The sequence below is a fragment of the Paroedura picta genome, chromosome 9, assembly GCF_049243985.1.
Source record: "Paroedura picta isolate Pp20150507F chromosome 9, Ppicta_v3.0, whole genome shotgun sequence".
NCBI classification, from domain to species: Eukaryota; Metazoa; Chordata; class Lepidosauria; order Squamata; family Gekkonidae; genus Paroedura; species Paroedura picta.
Genome location: NC_135377.1, coordinates 79,567,843 through 79,595,258, shown reverse-complemented (window position 1 = coordinate 79,595,258; position 27,416 = coordinate 79,567,843). Strand labels below are relative to the sequence as shown.

The window sequence follows — 27,416 nt, the reverse complement described above, 5'->3', positions numbered from 1 at the left end:
ACTCCCTCACTCCAAGAGACACACTCCAACAGTCGACTGATCAACAGACAAAGAAATTGGCTTTTAGCCTCTCTAAGAAAAAAAGGTCACTTAAAAGCACGAATCCCCATTAGGCTAACTAGGCCCCCAACTCTAAGGGGCCCCCAACTCCAGCCAAGGTGCATAATATTTTTGACACGGTCATAGGCCTTCCTGCCATAAAATATTGCTCCAGTCTAAACAACCTTCAGCAATTTCCCTTGAGCTCCAGTTCAGAATACGACTGTTTGGAGCCTAGTGTAACCCGCGTCATTTGCATTTTAATATTCTATTTTAGTTTAGAATTAGGCCCTGGGGAACAGAAGGCCACAGGGGCAGTTGGCTGAGTTGCTCACAGATATAGTTAGCTGCAAGATGGTTTACCAAGTGAGAGATTTTTTTAAACTTTCCGTGAGCTCAAAGACCACTCAGGAGAAAGCATGGCCGGTTTAGCGCTTGACCATTTCACTGCTGGGCTTGAAACTGACTTTGGCAAATGCTGGGGGCGGTCTTTCGACAGTGCCGCAAATACGGCTGGCAGCTATGCAGCAAAAAACAGGACCTAAAATGGCTGCCCCGGGTCTCAAGTGGCTGCCCTGCTGTGGAGAGGCTGCCACTGTCGGCCCTTCTCAGGGGACTTGGGGAAGGGAGAAGATGGAGGGGGAGGGGGAGGGAGGAGTCCGGCCCACCGGGGGCAGGAGCTCGTGGGCATTTAGGCTCCAGCCTCCTGGGAGGGGGCAGTCTCTCTTGGAGCCCCCAAGGGGGGAGGTGGGCCCCGGTTGCCCCAGGCACGGGTGAAGTGGGGGGAGGCCGGAGGAGCCGCCAGAAAGGAGCCTTCCCTCCTGAAGCGCAGCAGACTGGGTGGTGACTGGCAAAGGGAGCCTCCTCTCCCCCCACTTCAGGAAGGGAGTACAGGGTGTTTAAAAGTGCTGTCGCTTTATCTCAGGGGTGAGTGCTGGTGGCTTATAAATCTTAAAGTGTAAACAGTTCAATAAACTTGAGTTTTTGGTATAAAAAAGTCGCTGGTGCTCTGGACCGCTTAGTTTCCCCTGCTCATGTTGTGCTAGCCCATTGGGAGGGCCCAGGGGAGGAAAACAAGGCAAAACCGGGTGGTTGCCAACTCTCCAGGCAGGACCCAAAGATTCAGTGTTTTAACCCCAAAATGCTAGGAGCCTAGCTGAGGGGTCTCACTGGCCTCAGGGAGGGTTACTCAAATCGGTGAGTGGTGGTAGCGACAAAGAGGGAGAGAGAGCCCCCCCCAGGAAAGCAGGTGGAAGGCTGGAAAAGGGCCCACTGGCTGGGCATCAGCTGGGCAGGTGGCCCATTCCACCACAACACTCTTGACTTGTACATCTTCCTTTAGTTGTGAGGGAGGGGATTAGTGGGGGGGGGGTCACAAATGGAATAGCCTAGGGCCTCTCTTCATCTAAATCTGGCCCTTCTAATCCCCAACCAGCAAGAATTTTCTGTAAGGTTAGCTGATTAGGAAAAAGAAAACCCTTGGCTCCTCACTATGCTGAGAAGACCAGTTAAAGATGACCTTACATGAGGATGTAAATTTTATTTTGTATTGTTGATTAAAATACTGAATTGTTCTGTACTGGGCAGGGAAAGGGAGGGAGGTGGGAAACCGAGATTGAGGGGTGGGCTAAGATGGGGGGGGTAGAACAGCTAAGGAGCATTATGGACAGTGGTGAGGTCAGCCAAGGGCTGGGGATCCCAGTGACTGGGGGATGAGGAAACTATTGTGGTGGAAGGAGGTGGTCAAAACAAAGGGGTGGGAGATACAGTAATGCTCACATCCCTTATAGCCTCAATCCCATCCCGAGACATCTGTGGTGGATAAGGAAGAATATTATCCCTCCAACATTGGTGTTTTGCAATGCCGTTCCATAAATAATAAGACTTTTGGGTCATACCACTGAAGGGTATGAATTTTGTCGTCATTGTATCACACATTTTGGCCCTCTTCTTTTACTCTTGACCGAAAGGTCCATTTAAGATCCATCGTCTCTGAGCCAGGACTTGAGGAAGTCACTTCTTTTTCTTCATCCGTGGTGGCACCATATTGGTAGTGCAGGATTATGCTGTTGAGGAAGGCTGGATCGGTCCGTGTGGCAGAATCTCATGACAAGCAGGTTCCCCCCTCCCCCCAGTCCTCCCCCATCACCTCTCATGGCTCTCTGTGAGGATCTTCAACTATCCAGAAAAACAAACAATTTCATTTATTGAGTAGGAAAGCACACACAAGGCATGGTCAAAACTGGGGCAAGAAGTATGGGTCACCACATATATCTGCAACTCTGCTCCTCCCCTTCCATGGGAATCCAGAGAAAGAGGGAGAACATAAAATAGTCTCATCAACTAGATAGAGGGTTCCCAAGTCCCAAGGTTTCAGAGAGGAGTGAAAAGGGCAGAGGTGAGGAGGGAGAGGAGGAATGCAGGAAGGAGCATCCGGGTAATGAAAGGCAATACCTGCTCTTTGGCTCCGGCGCTCCAGGGAGGGCGGGAGGAGCGGGGCAGAGTGCTCTGTGGCAGCTTGGGGACCCACCAGGCCTCCTGGGCACCAGCTGCACAGGAAACAGCTTGCAAGCCTTGAGCCTGGCTTGGGGTGCCTGCATCCCAGCCCTGCTTCACCCCTCACCACTAGCCTGCCACGGCATGGCCTAGAAATTCTGGAGCACCCACCGCCACAGCACTCAGCCATCCTTCCGCCCCTTCCAGGGTAGCGTGTCACTCTCCCACCCGGCTGGCCCGCTCTGATGGCCAGGGTAAGCCGCAGCACTGGAAGTGAGCCGTTCATATGTGGAGTTTTTCTCTGTGTGACAGCCAGAGAGAGAGAGAGAGAGAGAGAGAGAGAGAGAGAGAGAGAGAGAGAGAGAGGACGCAGCTAAAGAGACTGGGGGGAGAAACTGGACCATGAGCTGCCCAGGTGTGTGCCGTAGTCCCCTTGACAGGCGGAGTTGCCAGTGCCCGAGTGGCTCAAACCGATTTTACATCTTGCGAGGCCGTGGAAGGGTTTTGCAGCCCACCAGGGAGTGCGCCCAGGAGGGCTGTCTGCTGCTGCCTCTCCAAAAAGCCCCGGCCCATCTGGGAAACTCCACGGCAGGCCTTCTCCACTCTCTCTCTCTTCTCTTTCTTTTCTACCTCTTCCTACATCTCTTCTTCTATGTCTCTCTTAGTCTCTCTCTTTAGAATCACAGAATCACAGAACCATAGAGTTGGAAGGGGCCATACAGGCCATCTAGTCCAACCCCCTGCTCAACACAGGACTAGCCCTAAGCATCCTAAAGCATCCAAGAAAAGTGTGTATCCAACCTTTGCTTGAAGACTGCCAGTGAGGGGGAGCTCACCACCTCCTTAGGCAGCCTATTCCACTGCTGAACTACTTTGACTGAAATTTTTTTCCCTGATATCGTTGTACTTGTAGTTTAAACCCATTACTGCATGTCCTTTCCTCTGCAGCCAACGGAAACAGCATCCTGCCCTCCTCCAAATGACAACCTTTCAAATACTTAAAGAGGGCTATCATGTCCCCTCTCAACCTCCTTTTCTCCAGGCTGAACATTCCCAAGTCCCTCAACCTATCTTCATAGGGCTTGGTCCCTTGGCCCCAGATCATCCTCGTCGCTCTCCTCTGTACCCTTTCAATTTTATCTACGTCCTTCTTGAAGTGAGGCCTCCAGAACTGCACACAGTACTCCAAGTGTGGTCTGACCAGTGCTGTATACAATGGGACTATGACATCTTGTGATTTTGATGTGATGCCCCTGTTGATACAGCCCAAAATGGCATTTGCCTTTTTTACCGCTGCATCACACTGCCTGCTCATGTTTAGTTTACAATCCACAAGTACCCCAAGGTCTCGTTCACACACAGTGTTACCTAGAAGCGTATCCCCCATCCAGTAGGCATGCTTTTCATTTTTCTGACCCAGATGCAGAACTTTACACTTATCTTTATTAAATTGCATCTTGTTCTCTTTTGCCCATTTTTCCATTGTGTTCAGATCTCGTTGAACTCTGTCTCTATCTTCCGGGGTATTTGCCAGTCCTCCCAATTTTGTGTCATCTGCAAACTTGATGAGTAGTCCCTCCACCCCCTCATCTAGATCATTAATTAATATGTTAAAAAGTACCAGGCCGAGCACCGAGCCCTGAGGTACCCCGCTACTCACCTCCCTCCAGTCTGATGAAACACCATTGACAACAACTCTTTGAGTGCAACTCTTTCTTTCTTCCTTTCTTTCCTTCTGTCTATATTTCTTGCTATCACTCTTCCCTCTCTTCTTTTCTCTTTCTCTCTTTCTCTCTCTGTTTCTTAATCAGTCTCTTTCTTTCTACTTCTCTCTCTTTGCTATTTCCCCCCCCCCTCTGCCCATGTTAACGCCTGCTGTATCTGCTACAACAGGCTTTAATTCTAGTCCCTCAATAATGGCAGAAATTTCAGGGTTTCTTATAAAACCTCACAAAGCACAGTAGTTTATCACTTGCCTTGTTTTTAGGTGTTGTGGGTTCCTGACAGATCGAATAGTGAGGTCCAATCTTCTTTCTGAAAAGAAGGAGCTCAAGGTGGCTTATTTATAAAATGCCATTGAAACCTAGAATAAAACCATAGAATCATCCATCAAACAGCAAATCAATTTGCCAGACAATATCCAGATCTGAGCTAGGCCAGCCATCCAAACCACCAGAGACTAATAAAGCACTGGGATCTCCAGTAAATCATCAGGAAGCTGTTTGGAGCAGAAATACTTTACACGATTATGTCTCTGCAGGAACCTCCATTTCTCAAGGCCATATCTGGGCCATAGAGACCACCCTCCCAATTCTGTGGGGGCCCAGCCCACGGTCCCCAGGGCCAGCTAGTTCAGTTCCTGCTGAAATGGAAAAACCTTTCTTCTCAGGTTTCATCCTTTTACAGGAAGACATGGTGGTATGGTATACTTTGAGGATAGGACTGTTCCATATCCAAAATGGATATGCAAATGCAAGGTTTAAAGCAACCAACTAAAGATCTTTCTGGTATCGGTCACCATTCTGTGTTCTTCAGGCCAAAGGAAAGTTCTTTCAATGGAGTCATTGTTGAGCATTTGTGAGCTGATCTTAAGCCAGAAGTCAGTGGGCTTAGAGGGCTCTGATAATCAGGCTCAGGATAGTCATGGGCACACCCAGCAGGACAAAATAGCCACCAGTCGAGAAGTTCATCTAAGGCGCTTAAAAGACCAGAAATGATCTCAAATCCGGTCGTAATGGGATTTGTTATTCAGTCTAGTTGCTCAGGAGGTCAGGCCCCGGTCTGTGGCACGGCTGATGAACCATCTGGGGAGCCTGACTTTGCCACCCACCATCTCCGATTCTCCCTTCTGCCTCTATACACATTCATCTAGGATTAAAGGCCATTCTCCAGGAACTGCAGGAGGACACTGTCCTGAGGTGTGGAGGGAGAGGTTGGAGATCGTTTTTATTTATTTAGCCCCAGGAGCGGGCAAAGCTAGCATGCCTTTAAGCCCCTGCTGTCAAAGTCGGCCTGCCATGCAAACAAATGCAGAATGAGCTGTCTTGAAGTGCTGAGTAAACTTGGTCAGTTTTAATTTGACCACTGAGACGGCCAGCATTGATTTAATTGAGGCACCTTTAACCCACCCTTTCTGCTACCAGAGGAGGCGAGGCACAAGCCAAGGTGAATTACAGCCCCGCAGTAAAGATAATGCAGTAGGAGAAAGTCAGGACAATCCAGCAGTGCAGTCCCTAGGAGTTTTAACTGGAAGCTACGTTTGCTCCCCGCCCCCCCGAGAATGCTAAAATCAGACTGGGGGGGGGGGTCTGGGCTATCAGCAGCAACCTTGTTGATGGTTTCAGGGTCACAAAAGGGCACCTTTGATTAAAATTCAGGATCCAGATTGTAAAGGTCTGGAAAGTGCACCCCCAGAGAAAACGAAGGCCTAGAATTGCTTATTCAGCAGCTTCAGTTTATCTTCATAACAGGCCTCTGAGGTAGGTTCAGTTGATCATCCCTGGCAGAGCGGGAATTCGAACCAGGGTCTCCCACGTTCTAATCTGACACTAACCACGGCACTACGTCATCTCTGTGTTTGTCTGTCTGAAGAACATGGATAAAATGTGAGCCTGAAAGACAGTGCAAGGTGCAAGACAAGGGATCTGAGAGAAAGAGCTGAGCAGGACCCCTGGGGAAAGGGGAGGAGCGAGCAGTGGCCGAGGAATCACAGGGTGGGATCTACAACTTGTCCACTTGATTTCCTTCCTTCCTACAGCTTCCCGTCTTTTTAGACCAGGGGTAGTCCAACTGCGGCCCTCCAGATGTCCATGGACTACAATCCCCATGAGCCCCTGGCAGTGGAATAGGCTGCCTAAGGAGGTGGTGAGCTCCCCCTCCCTGGCAGTCTTCAAGCAAAGGTTGGATACACACTTTTCTTGGATGCTTTGGGCTGATCCTGCGTTGAGCAATGGGTTGGACTAGATGGCCTGTATGGCCTCTTCCAACTCTATGATTCTGTGATTCTGTGAATTGTAGTCCATGGATATCTGGAGGGCTGCAGTTTGACTACCCCTGTTTTAGACAGAGACTTTTTTCACCTGTGGAAAATCTGGTTTGAACAAAGGGCTTTAGAAGAGTCTAATAAGGGAAGCTTGGGGGCAGAATTCGAGAACTGGGTCACTAAAGCAGGAGGTGGGGCAGGAGACCATGGGGAGAAAGTACCTTGGGGAGGGAAATGGAGGTTAGCAGGGAAAGGAGATCATAGTTGCTGTCTTGAGGAGCAGATATTGCCTTTGCAATGATGGAGACAGACTTGGGTGGTAAACCTGGCCTATTTTCATGGTGCTAAACAGGAATATACTCATTGCAAGCTTTCTACCTTTTGGGGGGGAGGGGTGTCTGTGATTTCCAGGGCCTAAACCCTTCCTCCCAGAAGGATGTTCCAAATTACCTTGCACAGGAAATTGTAACTTGGAGAGACTAGGGTGTAAACTGCACGGAGCTTTTATTCCAATCCCAGGTCGATTCAGTCCCTGCCCTCTACACAGAATGCGATTTCCGTTTGGATTTGGGGCGATTTAAATTTTCCTTCTGCAGCAAGAAGGATTGATCCGAAGTGACCCTACCTTTATTGTGCGATATCTTGGAATGCTGTTAACCCTCAATATTTAAAGGCTGTTTTGAATCTGGGCTCTCCACTGTGGTAGAGGACCCGTGATTGGCCACAGGTGGTCATGTGACAAACTTGCCTTAAAGGAGAAGCCCCTAATTTCTCTCAACTTCTGACAGTCCTGGATTATTTCTCCCTTCTCTGCCTTCTTAGATCCTCTCCACCCCCCCCCCCAAGAAAAGAAAGGGGCTCCCCGCTTGGCTCCTCTCCCCGGCCCTTTCAAGAAAAGAAAGAAAGAGTCATGGCTTCCCCCCCCCCCTTCTGAACTACCCTAACTACGTGCAGTCCACTATCCTGCTTCACTGGGGGGTAGGGGGATGGGAAGAGGAAGATCTGAGTTCAAAGCGATCTGAATTCAACAGGATTGACAATGGAATAAACAAAGTAAGTGCAGACTCTGCCTAGGATAGAGTTGCCAACTTCAAGGTAGGGCCTGAAGTTTTCCTATTATAACTCATCCCCAGACTACAGAGATTAATTCTGCTGGAGAAAAGGGCAGCTGTAGAGGATGAATTCTGTGATGCCTTACCTCTGCTGTGCTCCCTCCCCACACAATGCCTTCCCCCTCCAAAGCTTCTAGAGATTTTGCAAGCCAGAGTTGGCAACTCTAGGATGCTAGGACCAGTGCTGTTCTCTTTCAAAAATACAGATAAACAATGTTTCTTTTACGTATTAAGGCAGGGGTGGGCAAACTGTGGCCATCCAGATGCCCATGGACTACAATTCCCATGAGCCCCTGCCAGCGCATGGACATCTGGAGGGCCATAGTTTGCCTACCCCTGTATTAAGGCATGCAACACATTTCTATGCTGCCTTGTCAGCTCAGATTAAAAGGCATTCATGCAACAACACTGTAAAAATCCAGTTAGTAAAATTTAAAATGTACAGATAAAATATGCACAAATGACAGTGTCAGCTTGGTGTAGCGGTTAATAGCAGTGGCCTCTTATCTGAAGGTTTGATTCCCCATTCCTCCACATGCATCCAGCTGGGTGACCTTGGACCAGTCACAGCTCTCTTAGAGCTCTCTCAGCACCACCTGTCTCACAGGATAACTTGTAGGGAGAGGAAGGAAGGCCAATTGGAAGCCATTTTGAGACTCCTTTGGGTAATAAAAAGCAGGGTACAAAAAGCCAACTCTTCTTCTTTAAATTTAAAAACATGCAAAATATTTAAAAAAACAAAAATGCAGAATTAGAACAAATTCTTCTAAATGTGCAGACACAAATTCCCCTTTCCCAGATATTATCTGGGATAAAATTGCCTTGCGTTTCTTCCTCAGTGTTTTCAGGATGAATACTTAAAAGTAGTTTCGCTAAGCTTGGTAAAACTGGTCTAGTGAATGATGTGGGGAACAAAATTAAATTTGAGGACATTTTCGTTAGAGAGCGCATCTAAAGAATGCGGAGAGGAATTAAGGCACTGGAGACATTTCAAGTAGGATTAAAAGCATTTCAATAAGTCTAATGACTGTTGCCAATAATTATCCCATCACATTCCAAGTCAAGCAGATTATCCTCGCTTTAGGAGGGCTCCTAGTGCTTTCCTGTCATTTCAGAAGAAGCTGCCTTTTATTGATAATAGAGCCCCATGCACAAAAGAACATTGACTGTGTGCTGGGTATGATGCTCATGACTAATTGTAATGGAAATTAAAAGTTTTGCAATTAAAACATTGCAAAATTATGTATTTGAATTTCTTCTAGTGCCTTTGGTGTTCCATGTATTTTAAAACCAAAATGCTACATGCAGTTATTAGGGCTCACCACAAGATGTCAATGTGAGCTAAGTATCGGGGAACAGATGCACCATGGAAGGCCAAGGGCTGGAAATTCTCTGTCCTTTGCCAGCAAGGTATAGGAGCAGATTGAATATGAGCATGATTAAGAAAGGCAACTGAGATTAATTCATGAAAAATGTGGTCATCGTAAGAAAAAGTGAGTGCAGGTCTTGCGTAAGGAGTCAAGAATTTCACAGTTGTATTGAGACCCATTCTGTCTCTGATGGAGTGCTAGGGTGGATTGACCTCTTTATAGAATCCTGGAGTGGGAAGGGGCCATTCAGGCCATCTAGTCCCATCCCCTGCTCAAGGCAGGATCAGCCTCAGGAATCCAGGAGAAGGATCTGTCCAGCCACTGCCTGAAGACACACAGTGAGGAGGAGCTTACCCATTCCACTGCTGAACTAGACTCGTAAAATCCTAGAGGGGGAAGGGGCCATCTAGTCCCACCCCCTGCTCAGTGCTGGATCAGCCTAAAGCATCCAGGATAAGTATTTGTCCAGATGCTACTTAATGACTGCCAATGAGGGGGAGCTCACCATCTCCTTAGGCAGCCCATTCCATTACTGAACTACTTTGGCTGTGAAGTACCATTTTCCATGTGGTTTAAAGCCATGACTACGGGTCCTCTCCTCTGCTGCCAACAGGAACTGTTCCCTGCCCTCCTCCTGCTTTTCTGGTTCAGGCCTAAGCCAAGCAGCCATTATGGGAAAGCTAGTGTAGGGATCAGAATAGAGGAGTAGGACACCCAGTCATGGTGTCTCCCACCCTAACCCACCTCACAGGGCAGTTGTAAAGTGGGGGAAAGATAATTTTGTCGACCACTCTGATCTTCTTGGAGGAAGGGTAAAAAACCAAATACACTTGATAGTTAATGGGAAGAGAGAGAGATTATTCATGAAAGCATCTGTGAAACAACCCATCATTTCTACACCAAACCTTCTTGCTAGAGCAGTGCTTGGAAGAACAAGAAGAGGGAAAGAGAGAAGAACTGAATGGCTGCCTTGACTCTGCCTTTGGAATAGGGCCCTTCTCTGACAGCCCTGTTTGTAGATTAGCGGCTTTCTTGGCACACCGTGAATGAGCCATCTTGAAAATGTACAGTTGGCTTACCCACAAGGTCACAATCTAGTTGCTAAACTTTAAGGCAGGGGTAGTCAAACTGCGGCCCTCCAGATGTCCATGGACTACATTCGCTGGCAGGGGGCTCCTGGGAATTGTAGTCCATGGACATCTGGAGGGCCGCAGTTTGACTACCCCTGCTTTAAGGTCTACAAATGTGGATGTGCTGGTGCCCCCTGGTCCTGAAGAGGTGCACCTGGCCTTGACCACGCCCTGGTTGAAGATGCCACCAATGGAGATGCAGGGCGGGGCAGAACTATCCAAGTTCCCCAAGGCCTGCAAAATGGGGCTCTTATACCAGACATATGACTCAGACCAGGACACACAAACTGCATTTTCCCCCCCCACACACACACGCGCACCACCCAGATATTCTAAGACAGAGTTTTGGGATAGAGCCTCCAGGGAAGGCAGCATATAAATAAATAAGTACGTAAGTAAATACATAAATAAATAAATAATTTTATTTACTATTATACTTTTTATATTCTGATTTTAATACTGTGGCAGAAATATATGTTGTACACCGCCCCGAGCCTGGATGCAGTTGATAAATAAATAAGTAATGTTGCATTAATGTGTTGTGCCAGCTGTGAAAACAGATGTATAAGGTGTTGGAATAGGCAATGTCTGGTGTCCAAAGAAGAAGAGAAGAAGACCCTGCAGGGGGCAGCAAGAAGAAGACTGTTATAGAGGACAGTGAGGCCAGGACCTGCTCTCCTGTTGAGTGTCCTTCCTTCTGTCTCCAGATTGCTACTCTTAGGAGCCGTTTCCTGCTTCTTCGGAAGCCCCATTCCAGTCTCTCTGTCTCTCTTAGTCAGGCATGTAGTCAGCTCCTGCCTCTGCCTCTCCTCTGCAGTATCAAGCATGACAATTCCTGAATAAACCCTTACCTACTCTTCAGTCAGGGTGTGCAACCTCACGGCCTTACTTACTCTGCTAACATGAGGATCATTTCTGAGGTTCTGGCCAACACAAATGTCTCTGTAAGTGATCTTCTTTCCTCACTCCTCATTTAGTATCAATAGTCTGCAGTGTGTACAAACAAGTAGGCTGCCATTCTCAAATTCAAGGCTATCCCATTTAAGACAACAATTGTTAGTAACAGCAGATTTATGGACAAGACAGGAGAGGAGGCCAAAGGGACTTTCTTTGTCTCAACTATTCACTCTTGCCTGCTCTGCTGAAAACAGCTCTGGGGACTCAGGCAGAGATAATATCTGGCCCCGCATGGGGAGACCCTTTCATCTGCACCTTCATGAGGCAGAGCTGGGGAACTGCCACATAAAACGTCTGTTACTGCTAATCGCACACATCACTTAGAAATAATGTGTGGTGAAAACGATCATAAGAGCTCCTTGTTAAACATGAAGTAGTTCTCCAGCTGCAGAAAATAAACACAGTCTCAGAAGGCCCTGAACAAATCAAAATGTCTGTACTGCTTTTACCAAAAGTGAGCTGACTTGGCAAATTTCCCTGGGAAGGCGATTTAATCGAGACTAATCCTATCTCAAATGATGATGCTACTCGAAGTAGGATTTCTCCAGCAGATCGCAGCCCATGAAGATGCTGGAGAAGATGCTCCATTAAGAATCCCCCAAAGGGCAGCTTGCCACCCCTTTCAGTTTGAGATACTGCAGCAGGAGAGGGTCTAGAGCTAGCAGGAGAGAAAAGATGTGCTGATAGATTCTGGGTCAGCTAAGCTATTCCAGCTGTTTCAAAGTTCAGCCTTAAAGAACCATTATGCATGGTTGGGCTGCTGCCAGGCATTGTGTCAGGGCAGCGTGTCCTGGCACTTCCCGTATATGCACGGGGGAGGGAATCCCCCAGCGCATGCAGGCTGCCCCGGTGTAGCACATGCAAAACGCCGGAGCTGGAAAGCCCGATATGATGCCTGGAGGTGGCAGCAGCGGGTGAGAGAATGGGGGGCATGGGGCCCCCACCGCATGATGGCGGGGAGCAGCATGCTGCTTTCCCACCAAGGTGGGGTGGGGGGATTCCCTGGCTAGCTCCATGGCTCCGCCCCGGAAGGCCTGTGGTGTCCCTGCCGATTATGCACAGTGCTGGCTCGACCGGGCGCCTCCGGAATCCCAGGCAACACGGAAGATTCTGCGTTCCGGGCTAGGGCTGGGATGGCAGCAGTGTCATGCACAATTGGGTCTGCCTTACTGCCGCCACACCAGATTTCCTGCCCCGTGCGTAATCAGTCATCGTGAGTTAAATTAAGTTCATTTGGGGTTACCAACATCCAGGTGGCACCTGGTGAGCTTTCATTATTACAGTTGATCTTCAGATAACCAAAATCAGTTCCCCTGAATAAAATAGCTGCTTCAGGGGCAGGGCTGTGTGGCCCCATACCCTCTCCAAACTGCCCTCCCAGGCTTCTTTCTCAAAATCTCCAGGTATTTCCCAACCTGAAGTTGGACACCCAAAGTGCATTATATGGCATTTCTGCTTACCAAGTAGGTATGGCTTTGGCCATCTCTTAGTTTCAAGGAAAGGTGGATCTGATACACCCATTAAAATTGTGGTTGTGCCATTAAGGAAACTGAATTTTGGATTCAGTTAAAACCTGCAGACCCAAGTAGCCTTGGGCCAAGGAGCAGCTTTAAGATATAAGCTGGATTCCTAAATGGAAATGTGAACCCTGTCTGGGAGAGGCATATCCTGCCGATCTCAATGGACAGAGATGATCAGCACTGGCATCTCCATTGCATGTTCATGTCTTTACCCACCTCTAGTCCATTACTGCCTATAGACAATCCTTCAACTCATCCCTTTAGGCCAGGAGTAGTCAAACTGCGGCCCTCCAGATGTCCATGGACTACAATTCCCAGGAGCCCTTGCCAGCATTCGCCACCCCTGCTTTAGGCATTGGAGGAAATGTGAGAGAGAGTTCCTGAGCATATCTTGCTCCAATCCTGAGAATATTTTCTTGATAATATGGAAGTCATGGGGAGATGGGATGAGGAAAGATTATGATTTCCCCAGCAATGCTTCGCAGAGCCTGTTCCCCTTAAAGTCCCATTCAAGCAGTTCAAAAACATATCACCACCCTGAATTTATTTGAATGCGTGCTGCTATCCTGTCACACGTGAATTAGTCGAACTTCATGGAGAACTACGTCATGTTCTGGTATATTTCACTATTCTGCTTCTGAGCTGTGAACCCCCTGAAGACCTGTCTGGTCGTGGGTCAGACCATTTGGCCCAGCAATGACAGAGGTCTTTCTCAGTCCCCCTAACAGAGTTAGAAGCAGATTCCAAGACTAAAATCTCAGCCTCCCCATTGGGCCATCCTCAAGTCTGAAATGCCTCTACAACATAACATCAACAACAATCTTTAATATAGATTCAAATGAGTAGCTGTGTTGGTCTGAAGCAGCACAATAAAATCAGAGTCCAGTAGCACCTTTAAGACCAACAAAGATTTATTCAAGGCGTGAGCTTTCGAGTCTGAGGAAGAGTGCTTGCCCTCAAAAGCTCACGCCTTGAATAAATCTTTGTGGGTCTTAAAGGTGCCCCCGGACTCTGATTACAATCTTTAATATAATCTATCACAGGATAATAGGAAAAGAGGGTTTATCCTTTATGTAGATTTCAGTTCAACTGTCCGTGTGTCTTTTTCACTATGACTTTGGGCTTTGTACAATATCGTTCTCTTTAATTGCCAGGTCTGACTCTGCACTGTCTCTCTCTATTCCAGCCATTGGACTTTGAAACGAAGAAAGCATACACTTTTAAAGTGGAGGCTTCCAACGTCCACCTGGATCACCGTTTTCACTCTGTGGGCCCGTTCAAGGACACCGCGACGGTGAAGATCAACGTGTTGGATGTCGACGAACCTCCAGTTTTTAGCAAACCCCTTTACACCATGGAGGTCTACGAAGACACTCCAGTTGGGACGATTATCGGAGCTGTAACGGCCCAAGACCTCGATGTTGCCAACAGTGCTGTCAGGTGAGAAGGTGATTTCTGACTTCCTGTCTTGATACCCTCTGCGGAATGAGTTTTGCAGGGGCAGAATCATCCTGACGGACGAATTCCGAGGAGGCGTTAAAAAGTATTCAAAACCGGTGATGGAAAAAGCCGGCAGGTGGCAGCCAGGTTCTGATGATCCCTTGGGGTTTTCAAGGCACGAAGCTTCCCAAAGTGGTCGGCCATGGCCTGCCTCTGCGTAGCACTCACAAATACTGACCAAGGCCAACCCTGCTTGGCTTCTGAGAGCTCACGAGGCAACCCTGACTGATTCTGCTTTAGAAAAATGAACAATACCATTGTGATTTGGGTTATGCACTCCTGCGCGCTTTGGCCCCTTCGGAGAGCACTGAAGCCCGAGGCGGCCAGCGATGCTGGCCGCCTCGGGCTTCAGTGCTCTCCAAAGGGGCCAAAGCACGCAGGAGTGCGCAACTCTAATTGAATTAGCTGAAATCCATCCCTGGCCCTTTTTCTTTCCTGTGACTCCACAATGGTGCTCTCAGCCTGGAGGCTTTTGCTTGAGATTTCCATCACTGCCTGGAGGCTTTCGCTTGAGACTTCCATCTTTGCCAATGAAGTGGAGCTTGCGGGGAGATCCCAAATCCTTCTGTTGCTTTAAGCCTAACTCTGCTCATTTTACTTAAATCATCCTTTTTGGAAAAAAAAAATTGCCCTCATTTACTTTACAGTCCACTTTTCAATCTGATACACCCTTCAGTCCCTGACTGAATATTTCATGTAGCATATGAAAAGAAGGGATAAGTTTTCAGGGCTTTGTCCTTCCTGGCAGTGTCTCTCTTGCTGCCCTCCCCTGCCCATTCTTACTCCTAAAAGGGAAGGCACAGAAAACAGTGAGGAAACATATTAATTTTCTTCATCTCTGATGATGCACAAGTGACCTCTGGACTGCAAACAATCCTACCAGGCCCTGTTTGAATCTGATTTCTGCACACAATCTCTCTGTAGAAGGACTTCCCTCCTCCCGGTTGCATCTAGCCTTTCTGAGAAGGTACAAGTCAGAGTCAGAGGCCTCCTTGGAGAGGGGAGGCTCAATCCTGCTTAAGCTTCACTAGCCAAAAGGGAAAATGTTACTGGTTGAGCATGTCTCCCATGTAGCACGTTCTGTGGGCCCCATGGTTGGGGGTGGGGTATAATGCCAAAGTCTCCACCCTGCTAGGCAGCCATTTTCTCCAGGAGAACTGGTCTATGGAGATGAATTGGCAAGAGATTTCCAGGTGCTACCTGGATATTGGTAACCCTTGCCAGGGCTTTCCACAACAGCTACACGCTTCTGGCCCTTGTTCTCCATGAGAAATTCATGGTCAAAACAGGAAATAAACAAATAAAATTAATTGTGTCACCATGTTCTTCACAAAGTAAGAACTATCAGAAACCAAAAGTAGTAGTCAAAGGTTGTGTATACCCATTACCACCCGGCTGAGTGCTTGTCCTAAGATCAAATCAGGATGCCCACTCATAAGTGACATCTGCCCAGATGTTGTAGACACATGGCTGTAGCCTGTGGATCCATTCTGCTAGTGAAGCTGCTTTCCTTTGGCAGAAGGAGGCTTCCACTGATGCTTGGAGACTCTTGCGTTAGGGAAAACATCTTCTGTTCACGGAAAGAATCTCTCCTTAAGGAACAGATCAAACTGTCTGCTGTATTATCTGCAGATGATACACATTTTCACAGCTTATCAATTCTTACCAGGCTTCCTCAGGAGGTGGTGGGTTCTCCATATTTGGAAATTTTTAAACAGAGGCTAGATAGCCATCTGACGGAGAGGCTCATTCTGTGAAGGTTTAAGGGGATGGCAGGTGACAGTGGATGAGCAAGAGGGTTGTGAGTGTCCTGCATAGTGCAATGGGTTGGACTAGATGACCCAGGAGGTCCCTTCCTACTCTATGATTCTATGATTCTATGACCAGGCATTAAAATGAGATTAGTGCAGAGCTGTCCTTGGAAGAAGCATGTTGTTTCCTGCTCAGGAGTCTGCTGCTTGCCTGTGTTACTTCCCATGTGATCTCAGATCTCAGGGACAGCTTTCTGGATTTCAGAAGAAGGTAGAAAGAGGCATGAAACAGCCGCCCCATTGAGCAGAGCTCCACTTGCCGTTCTTTAGATCCAGTGCAATATTTATCTTTATCAACATGCCCAGCAATGTATTCATTTGAATGACTATCTAATTCACATGAATATATATTGATAATAAATCTTGACTGCAAGCAGTAATTCAAATTAATTGTCTGTATATGTCTTGGTTCGTTATCTGTGTTTGGCAAGGAACAATAAACAATAAATACAGGAAATGGCTTATGATAGTATGTCTTAGCCACATTTAAAAAATGAGCTGTCTGCCAGAACCACTAGTTCAGGTTCAGTCAGGAAGCATATTCTTAATTATTGCTTTGGTAAATGGGACTAATGAAAAGTTTGATTTTGTTCCCCTATACCAGGGGTAGTCAAACTGCGGCCCTCCAGATGTCCATGGACTACAATTCCCAGGAGCCCCTGCCAGCATTCGCTGGCAGGGGCTCCTGGGAATTGTAGTCCATGGACATCTGGAGGGCTGCAGTTTGACTACCCCTGCCCTATACCAAAGCATTGAATGTTAATTTTCAGAAAAGTACTTTATGGTCAAAGTGATAGACATGAGCATTAAAAGAGTAGTAAGGATCGAGCAGTTACCACTTTATTGTTTCAGATTCTATTGAAGTATTGAGAAAATTGACTGCCATTTTAACCTGGAGGGAGTAGGATGGTCAGCCGTAGGCAACTGCAGTGTTGAAGAGGGATTTGTGGTTTCCTCTCTCTTTGTTAACCTTGGCTGTGGTGATACTATCATTCACACTCCAGTGATGCTACAGGAGATCACAGATATGGTGAAGGTCAGCCATGACTTGCTGGCAAACAGCCGCTTGTGTGACAGGAAGTTGATTCAACTGGGAGAAAATCACTTCTAACCTATGAACAGGAGGAAGAACAACAAGAAGAAAAGGGGATGTGGGCAAAGAGTCTGAGAATCTGATTGAACGGAGATCCCTAGAAGGCAAAACATTAAAGCCCCAGGAGACAGGAGGGCTGAAGAAGGAGAGACAGAGCAGGCAATAAGTAGAATGGTTGGGGGAAAAACCCTAATGTATGAATAGAGGAGTCATTCCAAATGCGGTTGGGGGATTCATTTGGCCTAATGGCAAGATGTACTGTGGGAAGGAAAAGCAAAAATCAGGCTGAAAGATGGGGAAACCAAGCCAAAATACTTGAGGGACTGGGGAAGTCCTGATAGTAGGACCATATTAATTCAAAGTAAGCTGACAAATACTGGCCTATAACTAATCCCACCGCTTTGGGGTTATTGTCATGAAGGTACAGTATATAACCATTTTGTCAAAGGGGACATCGAATTCTGGAGAGCTTCCCCCATTGGGGCCAAAAAAATTAAACATGTTCTCTTATACCAGACATGGCATCTCTTTCAGCTACTATCTCACTCAGTGAAAATCATAGAGGTTTAAAACTGGGTAGCCAAAGTGACCTCACATTCAAACTAGTTTGGTAGAGGCCTGCTAATCACTCCACATTGAGAGGGAAGGGGAAAAGGTGTGAGTTTAAAAGGACTACACAAGACAGCCCAAAAGAGCTGAGTCAAGGGGAACAAGCTGCTTCCCATCCCTCAGAAGTTTGTCATTTTTTCGGCAACCCCCATTGAAAGGGACTACAATCCATGAACCACGAACTGGTTTGGTTTATGAATGACCCTCCTGACTCAGTTTGGTTCATGGTTCGGCCATGAGCCATAAACCATCATGAACCACATTTTACCAGTTTGTGTCCATCCCTAAGGGATATACCATTGTAAGTAATAGGGGCCATTTCGCACGGCTTCAAAATAGCACAATGGTTGCTAATTGGAAATGCTACTAATTTGCCATAACCCACGACGTCGTAGACAATCTGCAACAATCCTGAAACCGACCCGCAAAAAGCGCTTCGTTGTGGCGCTTTCAGGGGAATCCAGAAAAGTGGATTCACCCTCCGGATAGCGATACACTCCTGCAACCAATCTGCAACAGTAGCGCTAAAGACCTGTGCGTTACCATTGTTGCGGGTTCTTCAAAGTCCCTCCCCCTGGCTCTCTCCTCCAAACTTCCGGCGAAGTGATCGCCATTTTTTTTTCTCCGAGCGAGCGGGGATAAACGCACCGGCGAGCCTCTTTCTGTTTAGAGGCTTCCCTGGCTTCAGTCCTTCACCTTTAGTCACTAAGCACAAACCACTTAAAAGCCCGTTTGCTGAAATAAAGTCCCTTTATTTTTTACACATAAATTCAGCCGAAAATCGGGCCCGTGAGAAGGGGGGGGGGATTTTTTTTTATCACTCGAGGCAGCGTGCAAACGATCATACAATCAAACGACAGCTCACATTAGGCAGCTGGATGGGTCTCTCCGTAGCAACGAATCTACCTAGATTCGTTGCTATGGGTCTGTTTTTTTTTTTTTAAACCTTTCTTAAAGGGAAAGGGGCTGTTTGGGAGCATGCTAACGGCTGCCCATTGGCTGCTTGACGGCCAGGGGTGGGACGAGCTTGGCAATAGCGCTTCCTTTCTAGCGATTTCTGCCGAGACCGGAAGCCTGTGGGAAACGCTAAAAAACGCAACTGATTTCACTACAAAGGCAGGTATGCATAACGACGAATTCCACTATTTTAAATGGCGATTTTTCATTCCGCAAACAATTTGCAACAAAGATCCCCGTGCGAAAAGGCCCCAGATGTTACAGGTCTTCTGAATTCTCAATGGCCTTTTTGTAAGGATCTAGCACAGGCTTTCTCTGGGGTTTCTTGATGGCCCTCGAAAGGTTTCCCAAATGGTTGGGATATCTATCTATCTATCTATCCATCCATCCATCCATCCATCCATCCATCCATCCATCCATCCATCCATCCATCCATCCATCATTAGTTAAACATTTACCAGGTGCTATGGCCATATATGGTCATGTCAACGTGCCCCTCCCTCCCAAAATGTCCAGTGATGGGCCTGGAGGGGATGGGAAGGGGAGGGACCCTGGGTGGGCATGTCTACAGCTAAGCTTCCCAACCCTATTCTGCATGAACATGCCAGTTCTGGGGTTTCTTAAAACCTAAGAATGTTTCGGGGGCTTCTCAATGGTAAAAAAGTTGAGAAAGGCTGCTCTAGCTGCATCCTGTAAGATACACGGGAAAAGGAGGCAACTGCTAAATAGCACACTCTCCCGTGGCCATCCGGAAGGGGCGTGGCCAAAGTCCAGAGACCGGGCAGGGGAACCTGCAGTGTGGAAGCCCCATTGCTGCCGTGCTTTTCCCACCGTCACGCCGGCAGTGAGGAAACCACACGAGCTCCTCCCCATGTAGAAAGCATCTTTGTCAGTCTGCCACTGCCCAAATGTGTTCCAGTGCAGTTCTCTATTTTAAAAAATGAAAACATATTTGCATTCAAAGTGAAGACTTTTTCTGTCTTGTTTGGTGCTTTCTCACCGTCAACTGGGTGAAAAGGCATGATAAGGCTTTTCAGTACCCGAAGGAATCTCAAAGCGGCTTCCAGTCACCTTCCCTTTCCTCTCCCCTCAACAGACACCCTGTGAGGGAGGGGAGGCTAAGAGGGCTCTGAGAACTGTGACTGGCCCAAGGCCACCCAGCTGGCTGCATATGGAGAAGGAGGAGGAGGAGGAGGGACTCAGGCTCGGTTGTTCAGATTTTAAGTAAACAGAAAAATACATTTTTTTGAGAATTATATGAAGGGTATTTGAACCACATAATTAACACTTGGGACTAGTGTTACTAGTCACTGGCAGTCTTCAAGCAAAGGTTGGATACACACTTTTCTTGGATGCTTTAGGATGCTTAGGGCTGATCCTGCGTTGAGCAGGGGGTTGGACTAGATGGCCTGTGTGGCCCCTTCCAACTCTATGACTGCTATGTGGCTTGTTTCTGAATACATCTGTTACATACTTTCACATGCATATGGGCTGTTACAGAGCTAATATAGTAAAAAAAAGACTATTGTCAAATCCTAGGGTGGCAAACCTTCCACAGGTACAAAGGGGAAGAGATTGGCCACCCAGTAGCGCAGCAAGGGAGATCTTACCACCTGGGGCAAAGGGCCACTTTGGAAGGGGGAGTTCTACGGCAGCACACCCCATAGAAGCCCCCCCTCCCCACCTCTCATCCTCCTCAATCTCCGCCCTCCAAGGATTTCCGAACGTGGAGGTGGCAACCCTATCAAGTTCCCCTGCTTCAGTTGAGTAAGCAGATTGTGCTTATTTATCCAGTGGCCTAAGTGAAGGGGAGGAAATATATGCAGCTGTTAGTTACTGATGGATTAGACTTCAGCACACCATAAGGTTTATATCCTCTAATTGAAACTAAAAATCAATAAATCGAAGTGAGGAAAAAGAATAAATTAGTTACCAAACAGCTGTGTGTGATTACAACTTCCCAGTGTGTCTTACAATGATTACTCTGTGTTAGCTCTTTAAAACCCAGTTTGCCTTGTCAGGGTAAATAACAGCTTGTGTCAGTCCTGTAATATTTTAAAGGAAGAACTAACACTGCATAAAGTGGGGGCGTGGGGAGGGGGCCGGGGACAAATAGGCCCTCCAAACAACTCGGGAAGCCATCTCAGCCTCTCCCACCCAGTAGCCGCTAGAATGTGCTGCGCTGCAGTTTCAGTGCAAATTAATTCATTTTCTCCAAGATGTTTTCCAGGCTCCATTTTAGCCATCACAAGGCCTATTATACAGAACTGTAATCTGCAAAACAATGCGGGAGGCAGCCAGCACAACTCCAGAGAACAAAGCAGTCCAAAACAGCTCACATTAGCAAAAAGGTGTATATTGGCAGCAATTTATGACCCTTTATTATCAAGCAAAAAAAAAAAAAGACTTTCCAATCTGTTGCCTTGGACATGTGGGGATCAGAAGATAATAGCTAAATGACAGCAGAAATAACATATGTAAAAAAGAGAGTCAGTGGAAAATGCCTGCTCGTAGGCACTGAAAAACTGGGGCTTTTTTGGATAGAAATGGATCAGCTGAAGTTCCTAAGAAGCCAAGAGTTGATCCAAGCTTTCAGGATCCTAGAAACAGAGAGGCAAACAGAAGAAAGAGGCCATGAAATCAAGGAAGGTGGTTCCCACATGGAGACAGAGGTACATGATTTCTCGATTGCACCTTGTTATGTATCAGAGGAACAAGGGGGGGGGTCCATGGCAGATTTCCCTGTAGATTCCCTGCCACAATCCCCTGGCAGCAGCTGTCCCTCTCACCTCCATCCTTTTTCATTGTTTTAAAAAGAATTTCAACTAAATACTGGTAGCACAGCCCGTTGCGTGCTGTAAAGAAAAGGGCACTAGCTCATGGCTTTATTGGCTGACCTGGAAGCTGGCCACCGTAGGAGGAGGTCTCTCTGTGCACAACTGTCCTCATTAAAGTGGGAGGAACCTAGCAGACTTGTTAGAATGTAGCGTCTTTCCATGTTCTGCATTCGGCAACTCATAGGAAAATGTATTTCACGTCCAGATCATGGTGCCCCCGAGGCCCCCACCCCTGAGAACCCGCATTCTTCTCAGGGCTTCTTCCCCCCTTTTCTGTACACCTCCATGTGGGCTTAGGAATGAGAGATGCAGCCTGAATGAGGTGATAGCAAAAGCCCGGTGATGCCTTTTTACGCTTGAGAAACCCCTGAAACGTTCTTCAGGCTTCCAGAGACCCCAGAAGTAGTGAGAGCGATCATGCAAAACGTGGTTGGGATGAAGCTTCCAGCAGGATCAGTCAGGCAGCAATTCCTTAAAAATCTGAATAGGCACTCACAGCTTGATTCTTCGCCCACCATTGAATTTTTTTTTCTATCACCACCAAGGATTCTGGGAAGGGGGAAGGTGGTTATTTTTCAATTACAGATCACTTTGCACATTTGTAAGAGAAGGTATCACACACATTAGCAGTTGTTTTGCAGATGCTATTTCCTTGACCTGCTTGTTGGGGATTCTCCACACCCCGCTTTAGTCTTCACACTTGCTTGGGCCAGCCAGGCATACTTTATCCACTTCAGCTGGTTTGCTGCCATACGATTCATTGTTTTCCTCAGTTCAGCATAAAGCCCAATAGGATTTACGTGGTATGGGCACTCTTGGTGGCCATTTAGTGGCTGTTGGCCATAAGGTATCCATGGGACACTCCATCTGGGGCAATGAGGCTCCGTATTCTTGGTGCAGGGGGGGGGGTCAACAGTGGGAGGGCTTCTGGAGTTGCGGCCCCACTGGTGGACCTCCTGATGGCCCCTGGGTTTTGGCCACTGTGTGACACAGACTGTTGCACTGGATGGGCCATTGTCTTGACCTAACATGGCTTCTCTTACGTTCTTATGGTCCTGCACAGTTGAGCATTGAAGGTCATCGCTGGATGATCCTAGTTGGATCTTTGACTTTATGGTCAGTGCAATACAGCTTTGTAAAATGCATTGCTCCATGCTCTCTGCATCTTAAAACAGCAATTTCTCAAGAACCAGAACTTGTAATTGAACTCCGTGACTGAAAATGGGTTTGCATTTACAATACTGCATGTTTTTATCATGCTTATGGAACTGGAGTGGGAACCCACAAGGACTTCCTTCCCCTTTTCCTGCTATTTCCTCTTTCCCTGCAGTCTCTCCCTATTTACTGCTTCCTTCACTCCTTGTAGGATTGTTGGCCTCCATGTGGGTCCTGGGCAGAGTCTGCACTTACTTTGTTTATTCCATTGTCAATCCTGTTGAATCCAGATCACTTTGAACTCGGGTCTTCCTCTCCCCCCCCCTCCATTGAAAGAGGAAAGTGTTCTGCACATGGTTAGGGTAGTTCAGAAGGGGGGGGGGGAGCCATGCCTCTTTCTTTCTTTGCTTGAAGGGTGGGGGGAGAGGAGCCAGGCAGGGAGCCTCTTTCTTTTCTTGGAGGGGAGGGGGGAGAGGATCGAAAAAGGCAGAGGAGGGAGGAAAAATCCAGGACCAACAGAAGTTGAGAGAAATTAGGGACTTCTCCTTTAAGGCAAATTCGTCACATGACCACCTGTGGCCAATCACGGGTCCTCTACCACAGAGGAGAGCCCCGATTCAAAACAATGTGATTTTATAATATATTCAGGATTAAAAGCACTCTAAGATATCACACAATAAAGGTAGGGTCACTCCGGATCAATCTTTCTTGCTGCAGAAGGAAAATTTAAATCGCCCCAAATCCAAATGGTAATTGCATTCTGTGTAGAGGGCAGGGACTGAATCGACCTGGCGTTTGAATAAAAGATCCGTGCAGTTTACACCCTGGAGAGCTCTTGGAATCCGAACATTTCTCCCAACTGCAGGGATCAGTCTCCCTTATGGTTGCCAGCTCAAGCTTGTGAAATACCTGGAGACTTGAGGGTGGAAACTTGGAAGGGTGAGATTTGGGGATGGCAGCCACCTCAGCAGGGAATGACGCCATGAAGCCCACCCTCTACAGCAGGGGCAGTCAACCTGTGGTCCTCCAGATGTTCATGGACTTCAATTCCCATGAGCCCCTGCCAGCGTTTGCTGGCAGGGGCTCATGGGAATTGTAGTCCATGAACATCTGGAGGACCACAGGTTGACTACCCCTGCTCTACAGCGTACATTCTCTCCAGGGAAACTGTCATCTGGAGAGCAGCTGTAATTTTAGGGCTGCCGGTTCTTTGTGATGGAGCAGTTTGCCCACCTCTCCACGAGTGCAGACGGGGAAGATTTTTCCCACCGAACCTGGTCCGCCACGGATTACTGCCACCACATGGGCTGGAGAGGTTCAGCCGCGCTTCACAGCAGAGGAGGGGTAGGGGAGTAGTTTCATGAAGGTGGGATTGTGCTACAAGGCAAACCCACCTTTGTGAAAATTAAAAAGATGCCCCACGCTGGTGGGAAGCGCCACAGAGCTGAGTGGGTCATTTTCTGTCTCTTCTGGGATGCCATAGGCAGGGGAGGAGCCAGGCCTAAGAGCCTTCCCCCTTCCACACAGGCCTGCCCTGAGATAGACCCCATTGGTGCCTGCGGCAAGGAAGGGAATGCGGGAAGAATCCACATTCCCACACATGGGGCAATGGAGGGCCTGATTTGGGTCAGGGCTGGGCCGGCACCGACATCATCTGGAAGCGGGGATTAGCCCCACCACCAGACAAGTGCGGGGCAGCCTTTAGTCACCATACAGGAAAGGTACAGGTGATCTCCAGCACCCATCTGTAGGTTGGCACCCCTATTTCACCTGGAGGAAATGGTTGTTTTGGATGGTGGAGTTTGTGGCATTATATTGTGGCAGAGTTTACGCAAAGAGCACCAGCTGCTTAAAAGAATAATATAGTTTTATTAAGAAGAGAAACAATCTTTGTATATAGAGAGGAGATAGACCTAACTGACTGTCTAACTGTTATTTTTCATGCATTCACTCTGTTCTGGAGGTGAGCAGGGAAGAAGTGTGTTCAAAAGAGCAGTAATTGAGCCAATCAGGATGCTGAAGGAGATTTTTTTAAATCATGAAATTCCTGTTCTAACTATGCTAAATCCACATCTCTTCCAATGTTCCCAGCAGGATATTCATCACATCCTGTTCAATCATGCACACTATAGATCTTGTATATTCCAGCCTTCTGAGGTTATTTCCTCCTCAGATCCCTTTCCCTAAGGATTCCGCCCTACCTTAAATTTCTAGGCATTTCCTAACCTCTCTTCATCCTCTTGGAAATCCCCATATGCTCTCCCTGCTTCATTCACCAGCCTACCTTTGATCTGCCCCCGATCTTCAGATATATTATTCTTTATTGGTGCCCCACCTGCCTCCATAGTGGGGACCGTCTTCTTCTCCTTTCTTATCTACAGAAGAGCCTGTGAAGGAGGCGAGGCTGAAAGTGTGTGATCTTCCCCAGCAAGTGTGTGATCTTCCCCAGGATTTGAACCGGCGTCTCCCAGACTCACCTACTCTAAAGCTCTAACGGTCTCCACGTCCCGGCTTTCACAGGGTAGTTGCCGTTAAGATCCAGCCCATTAAAAACTGGCCTAGTTCAGTCATGCAAGTCAGGTGGCATCATTTTGGCCAACTCTGCCCTAAACTGTGCTCCTGAACACAAGGAGCACCCCCTCAGCATCTGTCTACAGCAGGGGTAGTCAAACTGCGGCCCTCCAGATGTCCATGGACTACAATTCCCATGAGCCCCTGCCAGCGAATGCCGCAGTTTGACTACCCCTGGTCTACAGCTACTCAGGGTCTGGCACTGCCCAGTGGATCTATTCTGCTCAGGATGTGAACTGCTCCCCGCAGCAAGGAAATAAAACAAGGGGGTCCATCACACCATCCTGATTTATGACATGCTGTGCTTTTCTGACTAGCTATCTGCCTTTAAAGGAAGTTGCTGAGATTTAAGACGGCCTCTGCTGCCCATCTATCTACTTGGGAATAAATGCCATTTACTCACTTCTGAGTAGCGTTCCGTAGGATTCGACCTTGTGTGTCATGAGCACCAAGCCTGATGGGATTATGCCTCCCATGTAATCAGCCCTCCATTGAGGTCCACCGCAAAGCTAATGTCAGTTTTAATGGGTTCAAATTGCATCCCATAATAGTAGTAATCACCTCATAAAGAAAAAGACAGCATCAAGCGTTTCAGATTCAAACTGTCAAGAAAGAGAATCACAATTATTGTGTGAATGAAGCTTGAGAGCAGTTTCTCCTGCTGCTTATGAATATATTAAATGCAAACACCAAAGAAAAAGCTGTTTTAATTTGCATCAGCCCAATAAGAGTCCTGTGACACTTCAACAACTAACATGTTCTTTGGGAGTCTCTCCCCCTTTCTGAAATTCAGCAACTTTTAAGTTTGTTTTAAGCTTGAAATGCTTCCTCGGCGGTTTTTAACGGACAAACTAGGTGGGGGTAAATAATAGTCCCTGGAGCCCAACTGATTGGTTGTTCCCAGCCCCTGCCTGGTGGAATGAGCTCTCGGAAAGCTGTTCTCTGCCACCCTTGCATCACCAAACTCTTGCCCCACACAATGTCCAAGGTGGTGTGGGTGGCTGGGTGCATGACTTGATAGCACCTAAGTCTGACCCTGCTGCTGATGGCTGTGCTGTTTTTGCAGGGGTTTTGCTGATTAGATCTCCTAGGCTTTTGAAGGAGGCAATTAAGGTGCTACTGCTCAAATTATCTTCATGGGCTAGGGATGAGGTAGCCAGTCTCCAATTCACCTTTTCTAACCCACTTATATCGTAAGTTATTTTTTCTAGTATCATAAGTTGCTTTAGTTTCTTGGATGCTTTAGGATGCTTAGGGCTGATCCTGCGTTGAGCAGGGGGTTGGACTAGATGGCCTGTATGGCCCCTTCCAACTCTAGGATTCTGTGATTCTATGATTCTAGTTTGCTCCACCATTTATCTATCACCAAATTATCAGCAGTTAACCAATTGTTAGCAATAACCATTCTGGCAGCTAAAGGTAAAGGTAAAGGTAAAGGTATCCCCTGTGCAAGCACTGAGTCATGTCTGACCCTTGGGGTGACGCCCTCTAGCGTTTTCATGGCAGACTCAATACGGGGTGGTTTGCCAGTGCCTTCCCCAGTCATGACCGTTTACCCCCCAGCAGCAAGCTGGGTACTCATTTTACCGACCTCGGAAGGATGGAAGGCTGAGTCAACCTTGAGCCGGCTGCTGGGATTGAACTCCCAACCTCATGAGCAAAGCTTTCAGGCGGCTGCCTTACCACTCTGCGCCACAAGAGGCTCTATTCTGGCAGCTACAATCATAAAATTAACCAATTCTTCTTGTTTACAACACATTTCTTCTGTTTCTTTAAAGATTTCCCCCCAGAATTCTTTAACTTCTGGGCAATCCCACCACATATGAACATAAGTCCCCGTTTTGATGGGAGACCATGAAGGAATGCCAAGGCAGGTAATGCCCAACCACCAACAAGTGTGCCTCTTGCCTGGAACACCCCATGCCACGAATTGGCTGTGACATAGCAGCCCTTGGCCAGTTTCAACCTGGGCCTAGTCTGCACACAATAGATAATGCACTTTCAATGCACTTTAGAAGTAGATTTTCCTGTTCTGCACTGGAAAATCCAGCTGCCAAAGTGCATTATCCTATGTGTGCAGACTGGGCCCTGGTTTCAGGCCAGGTACTGACACAGCTTTAGTTGTACTGGTGGGGCAGAAAACAATCTTATTCCAAGTTGGGCAGAAAACAGTCTTCCGCATTGTTACAGTCAGATCCTTCAGCAGCCCTTGATGCAGTTGACTAATGAATTCTCACCCACCCATTTGAATAAGAAGTTGGTATTGAGGGTGATTGA

General features: G+C 47.5%; 1 protein-coding gene across 9 annotated transcripts in view; it reads left to right on the top strand.

Moving 5' to 3' along the window:
• Positions 1 to 27,416, top strand: part of CDH12 (cadherin 12) — an 873,293-nt gene that overhangs the window by 824,985 nt on the left and 20,892 nt on the right. For all 9 annotated transcript variants that reach the window (XM_077353396.1, XM_077353395.1, XM_077353393.1 and 6 more), the window contains one exon: positions 13,793 to 14,046. In XM_077353396.1, the coding sequence (XP_077209511.1) occupies positions 13,793 to 14,046 (254 nt within the window). The remainder of the gene's footprint in view (positions 1 to 13,792; positions 14,047 to 27,416) is intronic.